The 12,638-nt window shown below is 48.5% G+C and overlaps 1 protein-coding gene across 1 annotated transcript in view; it reads left to right on the top strand.

Annotated features, from left to right (window-relative positions):
- The first annotated feature begins 258 nt into the window (after positions 1-258).
- Positions 259-12,638, top strand: part of FRAS1 (Fraser extracellular matrix complex subunit 1) — a 405,465-nt gene continuing 393,085 nt past the window's right edge. Inside the window, exons 1-2 of the mRNA XM_044225418.1 lie at positions 259-941; positions 7,587-7,618. Of these exons, the coding sequence (XP_044081353.1) occupies positions 866-941; positions 7,587-7,618 (108 nt within the window). The 5' untranslated portion in view covers positions 259-865. The remainder of the gene's footprint in view (positions 942-7,586; positions 7,619-12,638) is intronic.

Below are 12,638 nucleotides of genomic sequence, written 5' to 3'. Positions count from 1 at the left end.
GTCCATGTTCACGCCGCGCCAGGAGCGGGGCAGGCGGCGCGGGAGGCCGGGGAGGCGGAGCCTGTGAGCTTTAAACGCCGGGAGCCGGCGGGGCCGGGCCGGTGCGCACCGAGCTCTCCGCGCGCAGCCGGGAGTGCGGGATCCTTCAGCCCCGCCGGCCCCGTCCTCCGCGCATTTACATTTTCGGCTCCGCCTGCGCCCGCGATCCGCGGGCGGAGGCGAGAAAGTGGCAGGAGCGCCCCCCGCGCCGCCCCCGTTCTCGCCGCGGAGGCTCGCGAGCAGCCCGAGGCGGCGCCGCCGAGTCCGGGAGCTGCCGCGGCGCCGCGCAAAGTTTCCCGCGAGCGGCCGCCGAGCCCGGGGCGCAGCCGCGGGGCGGGCGGGTCGTCACGGCCCCTGGCGACCCCCTCTGCCGACGCGGCGCCCACGGGGTGTCACGCGAACTTTGAAAAGCCGCTCGCGACCGACGTGCGCGGGCGTCTCCGCGGCGGCACCCGGGAGCCCAGCGGTCGGGTCTGAGCGCGGGGAGGTCGGGTCGGCGGCGACGGGAACTTTCCGGAGAGTCCGCCGCGGAGACCGCGCTCTGCCGCCTCTTCGGTCCCCCCGAGCTCAGCCCACGTCGGGGACCTGCTTCTCCGGGGAGCGGCGCGCCCTGCACGCCCGCTGCGCGTGGACCGAATCCCCCGCCCGGCCCGGCGCCCCGGAGCTGCCGGAGAGTGTCCCCCGGGCCGGGCCGGCGCTGCGTTTCCCCGGAGGCAGCCGCCCGCGCGCCGCCGCTCTCAGAGCGCGCCGGAGCCCGCGTTCCCGGCGACAGCGGCTCCTCGGATGCTGAAGGCTGCGCCCCGGCAGTGCGGGAGGCGAAGCGGCTATGGGTGCCTGCGAGGTGTGGCTCGGGGTGGCCCTCGCCCTGGCGGGATTTGCAGCATTGCCTCATCGTTCCGAAGGTGAGAGCGCGGTGCCTCCTCCCCGCCACCGTGCGCGCGCGCGCGCGTGTGTGTGTGTAAAAGAGAGAGAGAGAGAGATCCTGATCCTTCTGTTGAAAAAGCCAAGCGGGTTTACGGCACTGTGGGTCGGGTGGAAGTTTTGGGGGGTCGGGGTCGGGGGTGGGTGGGAGGGAGTGCAGCTTGGAGTGGCTCTTTCGGCGGCTCCGGCTCCCGATTGTTCTGCATTCCGGTCACAAGCGGGTCCCTCCCGCCCCCCTCCCGGCCCCGAGTGCATTCGGGTGGGGGGTCAGTCGCGGCGGCCCCGAGGTTGGATTCTCTTTCCCCACTTCCCGCTGCTCCCAACGGGAGCAACTACGTGAAGCGTCGGCGAGGAGCGAACGGTGGCTCTCACCTGGGTGAAAAGACCCCGCTCCTGGGAAACGTGAAATCTGGCGCCTTAAAACCCTGGCCACGCTCCCTTCCTCCTCGCCCCAGGCAGTGTCCCTGTGAAGTCCAGTAAGATTGTGTGACTGGCTGGAGTGCGCTCCGGACGCAGACGCACGCCTGGAGAGGCGCCTCTGCCCGACGGAGAGGAGCGAACCTGCTTCCTGGGGTGGGGGTGGGGGGTGATTAATAGGAGTTTAGCTTCGTTCTCTGACTTCGCCCTCCCTACTCCCGGCTCTCCTCCAGGGCTCCCGCCTGCGTGTAAAACCCCGAGCTGGGGGAGAGAAAGGAGTCGAAGGGAATTGTCGCCATGATTGCAAAAGCAGTCTGGGTTCGCGCAAACACATGAATCAACGAGTGAACTAAGAGTTTGGGGCGGGGGCGGGGTGGTCAGGGGATGGCGGGCCCCGGCAAGCGCGGCGCTGGGAGCCTCCACCTGCTCCGAGGAGTCGGCCAAGTCCTTCGGCGAGTGTTGGAGAGGGGGAAGGGAGCCGGCGGCCCGGGGGGAAGAGGGTGAATCCACCGCGCCGGGCCCTCGGCTTCCCCTCCCGACTCCGTTCATTATTCATGCAGCTGCGGGCCGAGGGGTTCACCTGCTCCGCCGCAAATCAGAGCCGCGGCCGCGGCGCGGCGGGGCGGGGCGGGGAGGGGCGGGGAGGGGCGCGGCGCCTTCTCCCTGCTGTGGGGTGGGGCGGCTTGAGGGCGCAGAGCCGGGGCGCGGGGCTGGGGGCGGCGGGAGGCCTGGCAGAGGACAAAGCCCTGCCTTGGGTCGACCTCCAGCCTTCGGAGCAGCTGCCTTTTCCGCGCTAGTTTCCCTGGAGAAAGCGGCCTGGCCTCGAAGTCCGCGCAGAGTGCAGGGACTTGGCCGGGTAAAGGTTCCGCCTGCCCGCACTCTCCCGGGCGGTGTGTCAGGTTCGTTCCCCAGGAGCACGTCCGGGGCCTGTGCAGCCTTCTCCAAAGGGGTCCCGACCTGTAGAAGTCTGTCTGTATTGTATGTGTGCGTGTGCGCGCATACTGGAAACAATAAAACTTACAGGGCTTAATTATAATGATACATCAGATGGGAGACTCGGGCCACCTGACTCTGATTTTGAGACTTAGAAACATGTTTTCGCTTGGTGGTGGCAGTTTCTTATTTAGAATCATCCCAGCAACGGAGAAAACGTGCTTTCTCTCCCAGAGAGCTCAGCAGGGGGCAACTGAAATGATGCAGTTTTTCAGAACCAAATCTCTTGAAATCACAGAAGCCATTATTATTAAGAGCCTGCAGGGTTCGCTCTTTGGAAGACTGGTTGGTACAATGGGCAAAGTTAAAGAACTTGCAAATTCTTTTGGTAGGGGAGGAGGGCAGGACACCAGGGGCGCTATTCCTCCAAAGATTCTTTGGAAACTTTGCTTCTTACGGTTTCATCCCACCTTCAGGGCATTCTAGAATCATTTCACAAATTGAACCGATAGATGTCTGAGAGTTTCCATCTAGCTTGGAATGGTCCTTGTCTAGTAATGAGTGAATGAGTGTGGACATTTATGAGCACATGTTATTTGGCTCCTACTATGCCAAGCACTTTACATACATTATCTCACTTAATTAATTTAATTAAATTTAATTAAGTAAGTGATATCAGGCCCATAGCAAAAAAAAAAAAAATCCGCTGTCACCTGATGAGAACTTTGATTTGGTTCTGTCAAGATTTTCTTTTTCTCTTCAAAATAAGGGCACTGAAGTCAAGGCTGGAAAGCTGAAGGATCTTACAGATTTCCTCAAGTTTTTTTTTTTAATTAGTCTTGGCAATGATTTTTAAAATTGGAAAAGAAGCATTTACATGTGTGCCTCTCATGGTGTGACATACACTTTGATACTTTTGCTCACCGAGCCATGGCAGAATTTGTGTTTTCTTCTTAGTGCTCAGAGAGCATCTCATACCTGCTTCTAGAACACCAGTAAAGAATTCTACAATTACATTGATAAAGGTGCAGTTTCTGTCTTCCTCAGGTAGCTGTGTGCTCACTGAGGGTACAGGATGGCTCCTAATTATTCTTACATCTCCACGTCACCTGTGAGGACACACTAGGCGCTAAGAAAATACTTGTCAAGTGAAGGAGCACTGCCTAATCAGTCTTCTGAATTAAGCTTACACCGACCTCGATGACAAACTGCCGTATGACCTTGAATGAACCACCTAACTTCTCTGGCCTGTGGTTCTGTCGTTTGCCAAATGTTGAAGTCGGCTGGCGAGGCGGTAGCTGTAAGATGCTTTTGCTAATCATCCAGCACAGGGAAAAAAGATCAACATTTGCTGCCCAATCTGTGGTCAGTTGCAACTTTCTGGTTCTGAGTTTTATGTCCGTTATTAAAAGAAAAATGAATTTTTACAAACAAATCATGGGCAGTGTTCTTTTATACTGTATTATACTGCCGAGATGACAAACCGCTATGATTTGACAACTTAATGAAATCAAGAAGCACAGGGAAACTTCTAGCAAATGTGACTGGTTTCTAAATCAGACCAGCTTTGCCATGACATTTTCTGGAAAAGCAGTTTCTGAATTGTGTTCACCTGTTCACCTGTGGAAATCCTGTGAAGTCACACAAGGTAGGGGCTTGGAGATAGAAAAAGATTATTGAACTGGAGTGAGAGAATTGAGTTCTAGTCTGTGTCCTGTAAATCCTCATGCAGCTTAGTCAATCCCACAGTCTTCCAGACTTTTCCTAGAAATGAATGCCGATAACAGAATACGTTGGAAAAGATCATTTGATAGACTGTGTTTTATTTATGGGTGGATCAGCTTATTTGGTTCTACTCTTGGCTGGAGAGTTCCTTCTGTGTAAGATTTAATTTTGAAAAGCCAAGGTGAGTCAAGAGAAGACATTGGCTGGGGAAAAGAGCCTCTCTCTTCATTCTTCCATTCCACAAGTCTTTATTGAGCGCTTATGTGTGTGGTTATGTCTGGTAGGGGGGCCACATACTACCTGCCCTGAAAAAGTCTGCACACCCAGTAACTGTTAATGTCAGTAAAGTAGAAGTAGGGGTATGTAAACACGGGTCCTTGGTGGGTTTCCCAATATTGAACACTTGCACTTTGGACTTTTGTAACTTCCTGCTAGTGAAAATGAAGAAGTGTATTGTCACAGGCTATTTCCATTTCTGTTCTCCTCTAGGGATTAGATCCTGCATACATTGTTCAGTGACACCGAGCCATCTGTATTGACGGTTATGGGCTCAAGTGGCAATATCCCTCAATTTTGCTCAGACACAAGTAGTCCTACGTACCCTCCCCCCCATGGCTCAGGAGAAGGGAGGAGGACACCACATGGCGAAGTCGCGGCTGTGTGCCAGATCCTACACTAGTTCAGAATCACTTGGCCCGTTTTCATTGTAACGGCTCTGTTAATTGATCTGAATCCTGATTTACAATAATCCGGACATGAGCTGTCCTGTCCGTCCAGAAAACGATTCTATTTTAACTCTTCCACGGTGTAGACACCATATGCTGAATTAGAACACAACATGAAGCGTGAACATTTAAATGCTAACTCGTGGCTGTTTGTTCACGATGAGTCACACTTTTGCAACCCAGTGCTCTCCAAATCCCTTTGTATCTTTGGCCACATATCCCACTCCAGCTGATGTTTTGCGGCTCTTGGATTTAACTTCTCTAATTGACTCCGTTTACCAGGTATGATTTCTGTAGTGAAGAGTTTCTGGAAGTGAGAACTCGTGCAAATTCGAGTTCACATTTTCTCTAAAAACTTGAGATTTCATCCAAGTATCTCCTAAAGGAGCATGTGAGAATGTGAAAAGGGGCTTTAAAATAGACACTTACTTAGCTTAATGAATAGGAAGTAACCTTTGGCCTGTGTGGCCCGCGAGAGGTCGGCCACTAGCAGGAAGAGCTGAGGATCCCGGCTTCCTTCTCCCGCTGGATGGGATCCTTCACCCCTGCAAAACTTACTGCACCCTTTTCACAGGGAGCTGGAATTTAAATTACGCAGTATCTCAGTTGTATTCTGCACCTTAAAACTGGCGAAGTTCTTGGGTTAGAGGCTTCTAGCTTCTGTTGTCTTTTATTTTTCCAATTTCCTCTTGAAGAAGCCCGCTTTCTCTTCCCAGACCCTCACCCTCTGTCAGAATTCACCTTGAGCTGGAGTTTCCTTGGAAGCGCAAATAAAGGCATCGATCTCGACCTCTCATAGAGCTGTCCTCCTTTAGAAAAAAGTGATGAAGGGAAGCAAGCTCCCTGCTGAGCAGAGAGCCCGATGTGGGGCTCGATTCCAGGACCCTGGGATCACAACCTGGGCCAAAGGCAGAGGCCTAACCCACTGAGCCACCCAGGTGCCCCTTATTTGTGGAGCATAACAAATAGCATGGAGGACAAGGGGCGTTAGAGAGGAGTAGGGAATTTGGGTAAATTGGAAGGGGAGGTGAACCATGAGAGACTATGGACTCTGAAAAACAATCTGAGGGGTTTGAAGTGGCGGGGGGGGTGGGAGGTTGGGGTACCAGGTGGTGGGTATTATAGAGGGCACGGATGGCATGGAGCACTGGGTGTGGTGAAAAAATAATGAATAATGTTTTTCTGAAAATAAATAAATTGAAAAAAAAAAGCGATGAGTGTGGAGTATTTCTCAGAGACATGTGTGAGTGAAGAGAAATTTTCTCCCAAGGTTTTATCTCAAGTTATTCTTGTTTGAATGTCAAGGGCACCAAAGTCATTCCAATAAATTTGCTCATAGAGATCTTTGATTCAGATCACAAGTGTAAATAGTCATCTCATTTCTTTGAAGATTGTTCCTGATTCCATTATTGGTGGATGAGGCAGACCGGTCCCTTCCCAAGAAGTTATTATTTTTAAGACTTCACGAATGATCTGTTGGAAACGAAGCACTATAGTAAAATGTGTCCTTCCCTTTTTGGACTCCAAGTGTGGCCTGTTGTCAGGATGTGTTTCCACTGTGGTGTGTGTATGTTATTCCAATCTGTTTTGTAGGTTCAGTTTCAAGAGAGTAGCTGCTAGGACACTACCCACATGTTTCTAGGTAAAAACAAAACAAGCCAAAAAAACAACAACAAAAACCACACACACACACAACACCTGTTGTGCTGTTCAAAGATTGGTTGAAAATGAATTTGTTTTTTAAAATTAAGATTGCAATTTTACATTGTTTTCAGATAGAACACTTGAAAAGATTCATTTTATGGTTCAGAAAATATAGGCAGTTCCATTCACATTTAACCTTCTTTTCCATTTCTAAGAAATTTCTCTTGTTTTTTATTTGATGCTTACTGAATGGGAAATGTAAAGATGTATCAATTCATAACCAGTCTATTAGAAATACTGAGGGAAAAGAAGGTGAAAAGGGTATTGGAGTTCAAGAGCCCAAGAGAAGAGTTCTTTTCAAGTAACTACAACGTCTCTCTGTTAAATGTAACATCCCTAACGAGGAACGTATTGTGTGAAAGGTGAGAAATAGATAATCACCCAGATTCCTCAGCGGCTGCCTACTAGGTGAAGAGATAGGGAAGCCAAAGAAGGAGAAGCAGTCCCTCTGCCAAGCGTCTGTGTAGATGCGTAGTGGGTGGACACAACGGTTTCACAGGCTTAGCAACAGTGTTGCAAGGAAGTTTACAAGAAGGAATGGATGATGTAGGCACGGAGGGCTATGAAGGCAAAGCGGAAAGGACATAATGCTGTGGGGCTGGAAAACTTCATGAAGGAGATGGGATCAAATTTAAGGAACTTGAATAGACCCAGTGTGTCTCCTGCAGGAGAAAAAAAAAATGAGCAAAGGGATGGAGATATGAAAGTCTGACCACCAGATCCCAAGTTGGCCTCTTGGGTTGGAATGGAGGATTTGTGTAAACAAAGAGTGGCAGAGAAGCCGGGATAAGTAAATCAGAACTAGAAGAGGGAGGCTTTGCTGATTTATCACATAGAAAAATACACACTGCACACACAGCATGCCATTATAAATACCTTTATTTTAAAATTCAAATAGTAAGTTTTAATGATGCTTTCCCTCGTGCGTGTCCAAGAAGTGTTTTTGTGTTGTATGGGGTTATTTCCCGAAGGGGCAGAATGTTCGAGCTTTTCAGATTTTGGAAAAAGCACAATTTGCAGACTGTGATGCATGTAGATGGAGTTTTAGCCCAAGTCTGCTGGGGCAGTGCCTGCTGGTCTATTTTGCATTCCTTTTAATTCTTGTTTTGTTTTTCCCTACAGGTGCTTGTGTCTATCAGGGTTCCTTGTTGGCGGTAGGTTATCCTTCCTATATTTGCTTTATTTCTTTCAAATGTAAAATGCTGGATTGGGGTTGCTGAGTGAGTGAGGTGACCCTATCATTGTAAAAATGTGTTTATTTTTCCTCACAGTTTGAGGATTATCCCTCATTTTGGCACAATCATGCTCAATTACTTAATACCTTTTCCAGAGTGAATTAGTTCCATTTGAATACTCAGGTATTGGAGAAGAAGCTCAAACACCCAACACAATTTGCATTTCATGGCTGTCCTTTGTGTTCTTTGGATCAGAAGGAAAATTCGATCCCATTCTCCTGTCAGATATGAACGGGGCACAACTTTGTTCATCTTTCCGTTGCATTTGCTTCTTTCTTTGAGCCCCCGCCAGAAGTACAGGTATTAAATGGAGTACAACATGCAGGATTCCTGACTGTGGCTTTGATTTATGACTTTAAGTTTTTGTAAATAACAAGCAACTTAACATTTTATCTCTGAACTTTTGCCATGTAGGGTAGAGTTGATTTTGAATTTAATGTCCTCATGACTTGGGGGAAAAGCGGATGCAAGTCTCATGTGTTTCTTTTCATTAATAATGTACTGTGGTGCATAGCCGTGTGTTAGAGCAGTATTGAAAAGACGGTCTACACGCCATCTACTCTAACAAATGGTGTGGCAAGTCATTCTTCGCCACTTTTTTATTTTGGTTTTATAAATGCTATACTAAAAACGGGACTGAAATGGTTGGGGAGGGTTTGGTCGTTTACATCACAACCTGCTGCTGACGTGTGTGATACTAACAAGTCGTCCTGGATCATCCCTGTGGCCGTCAGATTGTGGCCGTCAGGTAGAGGAGAAGTATCTGAACTGTCCAACGGTCTGGATAATTGTAGATGTTCACAGTAATATTCTCGATTCTGAACTTTATGTACTATTGTTCCCGCTCTGGAGATTTACTTTCTTTTTTTTTTTGTCTCATAATTTTCCATTAAAGATTCAGGAGAAGGCCATTTTACTTTACTTTCTCACTCTGTGCCCTTCAGAGCCTACTTTTCCTTGTGTTTCTTCTTTAATACGTTTTCGGAATCATTTAAAAATCAAAGTGTTATAAAATACATCACCAGTTTTCGGGAACTGTAGTAGATGTTATAGTCAAGTCAGCTATCCATGTGAACACAAGGAGAATGGCTTACTGTATACAGTGCCTCATAATTTTAAAATATATTTTCATAGCTATTCATCTAGCTGACACAGTAGATGAGGGAAATAAGCAGACCATGTATTATTTTATACTCTTCCCCTTTTAATGAAGAACCGAGGATGAGAGAGATTTTAAGAGATTTGCTGAAGGTAAATCAACCAGTAAGGGATCGACCAGAACAAGCCAACCTATTTTATTTCCATTGTTGCCCCCATATCTGAAGGAAAGTGGCCAGCCAGCCTGTTTTCTGTATTTGATGTTGCTCTGTGTTATTGTGCATCTGAACACGAAAGCATCAAGGGCTCGGAGAGGGCAATGGCGTCCAGTTTAAGGAGAGACTGTGTGGTCAGTTTGCACTTAATAGGTGACCTTGCTGTCCTCGGTTCCATGCCCTGGCTCCTCCTGGGACTGTGGCTGCTCGGGGCTTGTGGGGCTTGTAGGCTGTGCGATAGTGCCCCAGGGCACTCCTCTTGCCCACCAGTTGACTTCTTTGCTTACCAAGACTCAGCCGTGTGTGTGTTCCCAAACCTCCTCAAGCCCGATGCACTTACTATTGTAATTCTGCAATTCAGTCAGAAAGACAATACATTTATTACAAGAACAAAAGTTATCGAGTAACAGCTGCGGAATTCTAGGCACTGGGAATGCACCAGTGAACAAACAGACAAAATCCTTGCCCTCATGAAGCTTGAATTCTAATGAGTAACATAGAGAGAATGTCAGGCGAGCGTTAGGGAGGAAAACAATGGGGGGGGTGGGGAGATAGGGCCGCCGACTAGAGGAGGAGAGTGGCTCCTGCCAATAGGGCGATAGGGTCGGCCTCCCCGAGAAGATGACATTTGAGCAAAGACCTAAAAGTGGCCATTCTCCGTGCTAGTCAGCCTGGATGTCCAGGGAAATAGAATTCCACAGAAGGGGAAGAGCCACGGTAAAGCCCGAAGCGGGAGCTTGCCTGGCCATTTGAAGAGGTTCACGGAGGTCAGTCAGCGGCTGCGGTCAAGATCCTGACCTGCAGGACGAGGTCAGAGAGGTGGGCAGGAGCCCTGTCTGCACTTGAGCTTGTCCTCTCGGGAAGGTGTATCGCCCCTGGAGGAGCTGCTGCAGAGGGACGACAAAATCTGACTTATAGTTTAATTAAGCTGCCGAAATGTGCATGTGAAAAGAAGTAACGTTCTTGTTTCTAAGGAAACTATGGCGAATACTTTAAAAAGACTCCGCAGAGGTGAGTCACTAAAAATTTGCTGCCAAATTAAGTGTAAGGGAAACAACTATAAAAGATTGGGGAAAACACAGACATCCAGGGAGATTCTGCAATTGGATTTATTTGCAACCGTTTTAAGTTTTTTTCCATTTTAAGGAACTTCAAACTGGAAATCGTAGATGATGCATTGTGGACGTAGTTAATTGTGTGTGTAATTAATTGCTGTTCTCTCGCCATCTGATCTGGTCTTGGAGAAGGGCATGGAATGAAATTGAATGAATGTATGTTTTTGTATTTTGGATTAAAATAGAGGATTTGAGAACATTTAGACACTATTCTGGAATTTTCTGATGAAACAACCCTTTAGGTGAGAGGGTTTCTGTGGGGGTAAGAGGCTTCATGGGGGGTGGGGTGGCGGGATGTCCCTGTTCTAATCCCAAATTCTACCCACACACAGTTCAGAGCTGGAAGTGACTTCTGAGGTCACGTAGTCCAAATTCTCCATATCCTGGATGAGAAAGCTGGGGCAAGGGATGCGAAGTTCTTGAATTTAATCCATTTCTCAGGCGAGTAACCAGAAGCAGAGAGTGGGTCCGTTTGGAAATAGCAAAGCATCAGCTTCACCCGGAAGAATTCCATAAAATCGATGTAGCACTTGAGGACGTGGATCTGGGTCCCGGCTGCTCGCCGCTCCCTCTCAGCCCGTCTTGTGAGGATTCTTCCCCTGATGCTTCTCTGGTCTCATCCCTCGGTGCCAGTGGCGGCGGGGGGGGGGGGCTGTCAGGTGCGGTGGAACATTCATGATGCTTGCCGCCGGCAGACCGCGTTTGGATCCTTCCTCCTCCGCTGCCGACCGGCTCCGTGACCTAGAGCCAGTTCCATGAACTTAGACGTCCTGTGTGAGAGGGGATAAATAAAGCCTCTCCTGAGGGGTTTTTGTAGAGCAAAGCAGATAAAGTGGGGGGGGACACCCAGGTGCCAGGGCTGCCATGGGCTTTTCCACCACAACAAAATCTCTTTACCAACCAAGAAGAACAACAAGAGGAAGGGAGCCATTATTAAGCACCTACTGTGTCGACAGTCCCAGGAAGTAGGTGTTGTCTTTACAGATAGGGAAACTGAGGCTCTTGTCACTTGTCCGGAAATTATACAGGTGGTCAGTGCGAGAAGGGGAGAGCGTTCAAACCCGGTTCTCCCAGCCGAGCCGGTCTGCCTGTTGTCCTGAACACAACTGGCCTGTTTCACTGTCACCTCTACACGCCCGCCCCCTCCGTGCTGCACCTGCCACGCAGCTGTCTCTGCCAGTCTCTGTCCTGACCCCCAAAGCCAGCTGTCCCTAGCTAACCCTGCCCATCTAGCTAAGGCTCTCCTACCCTGGTATGTACTAGATCTATCGCATGATCCAGGAAATATTTGGAGGCGGTCGTTGCATCTTAAAAACCTGTATATGCTGTATTTTGCACACACGCACGCACACGCACACACCCAACAATGTGTTGTGTCCCAACTTTGAGAGCTGTGTGGACTTGTGATTTGGTCCGAAGCCCTGTGTAGCCGTCTCTCAGTTATGTCCTGATTCCGCTGTCTCTCTCTTCTCTTTAACAGTCTCTTTCCTACTTTCCTCAGGCCAAAAATTAACAGAAGGGAGTCAGAATACCCAGGAAGGTCCTATAGCTTGAGAGACACTGAAAAATCCAGTTTGGGTTATGTTTGTTAGCCCACAGTTTGTTTCTACCCCTGCGTTCTCAGGACTTTCTCTGAAGTCAGCCCTGGTGAAAGAGCATGACCGTGGTAAAGCCAGAGTCTATAAGGAGGAAACAACCCAGTTCACACATCTAACTGTGACGGGGGCCTTGAGTGTGAGGAGAAAAATAAATTTTTCATTTCAATATTTTCACTATATTGAATAAAAAGAATTTAACTTTCTTTTGGCGTCACCACAAGTAAATAATTCTCCTTTATTAGGTTTTTCCCTAGAGGTAGATCGCTGGACTCTTAACCTCAGTTTTTACATCTGTAGAATGGAGATGAACTATTTACTTCCCAAGGTTGTCGTAAAAGCTAGAGAAGAGCACATGAAGCACTTAGCTCTGTGCTTGTGACCTACAACACGCGGTGAAGGTTAACTGCTGTTACCGTTGCCATAAGCGTTTGTGATTGGAAGAGTTGCACGAAGCTATTCCTCTTCCGCAGATCAAAAATGTTAAGTGTTGACATCTTCCAACTTGGAATGCTTTTGCTCACAAATGCTGACAAAGTAAGTTATGAGACACTAAATTTTAACACATTTGAAAGAAAGAAAATAAATTCAGGGATCATTAAAAATGTGGAGTGTTTGCTTCACTACTATATCATATGGCATGGTAGAAAGATCTAGGCTTTGGAGTTTGAATCCTGATACTGCCACATACCTGCTGTGTGGCCTCAAGTATTATGTTTTATATAGCTGAGTCTAATTTCATCTTCTGTATAATGAGGATTATAATTCTCATAAGATTGATGGGAGGATTAACTGAGAGCTTGCGAAAGACCCAGACCTGCAGTTGGCAAGAATCTAGCACTCACATCATCTCGGTGACAAAAAATGTCCGAGTGGAAACGACGGAGTGATAGAGTCTAGTTGTCTTGGTTGTGTC

This window comes from Neovison vison, chromosome 11, assembly GCF_020171115.1.
Source record: "Neovison vison isolate M4711 chromosome 11, ASM_NN_V1, whole genome shotgun sequence".
Lineage (NCBI taxonomy): Eukaryota > Metazoa > Chordata > Mammalia > Carnivora > Mustelidae > Neogale > Neogale vison.
Note: the sequence above shows the minus strand (reverse complement) of the source record. Positions and strands in the feature narration are given on the sequence as shown.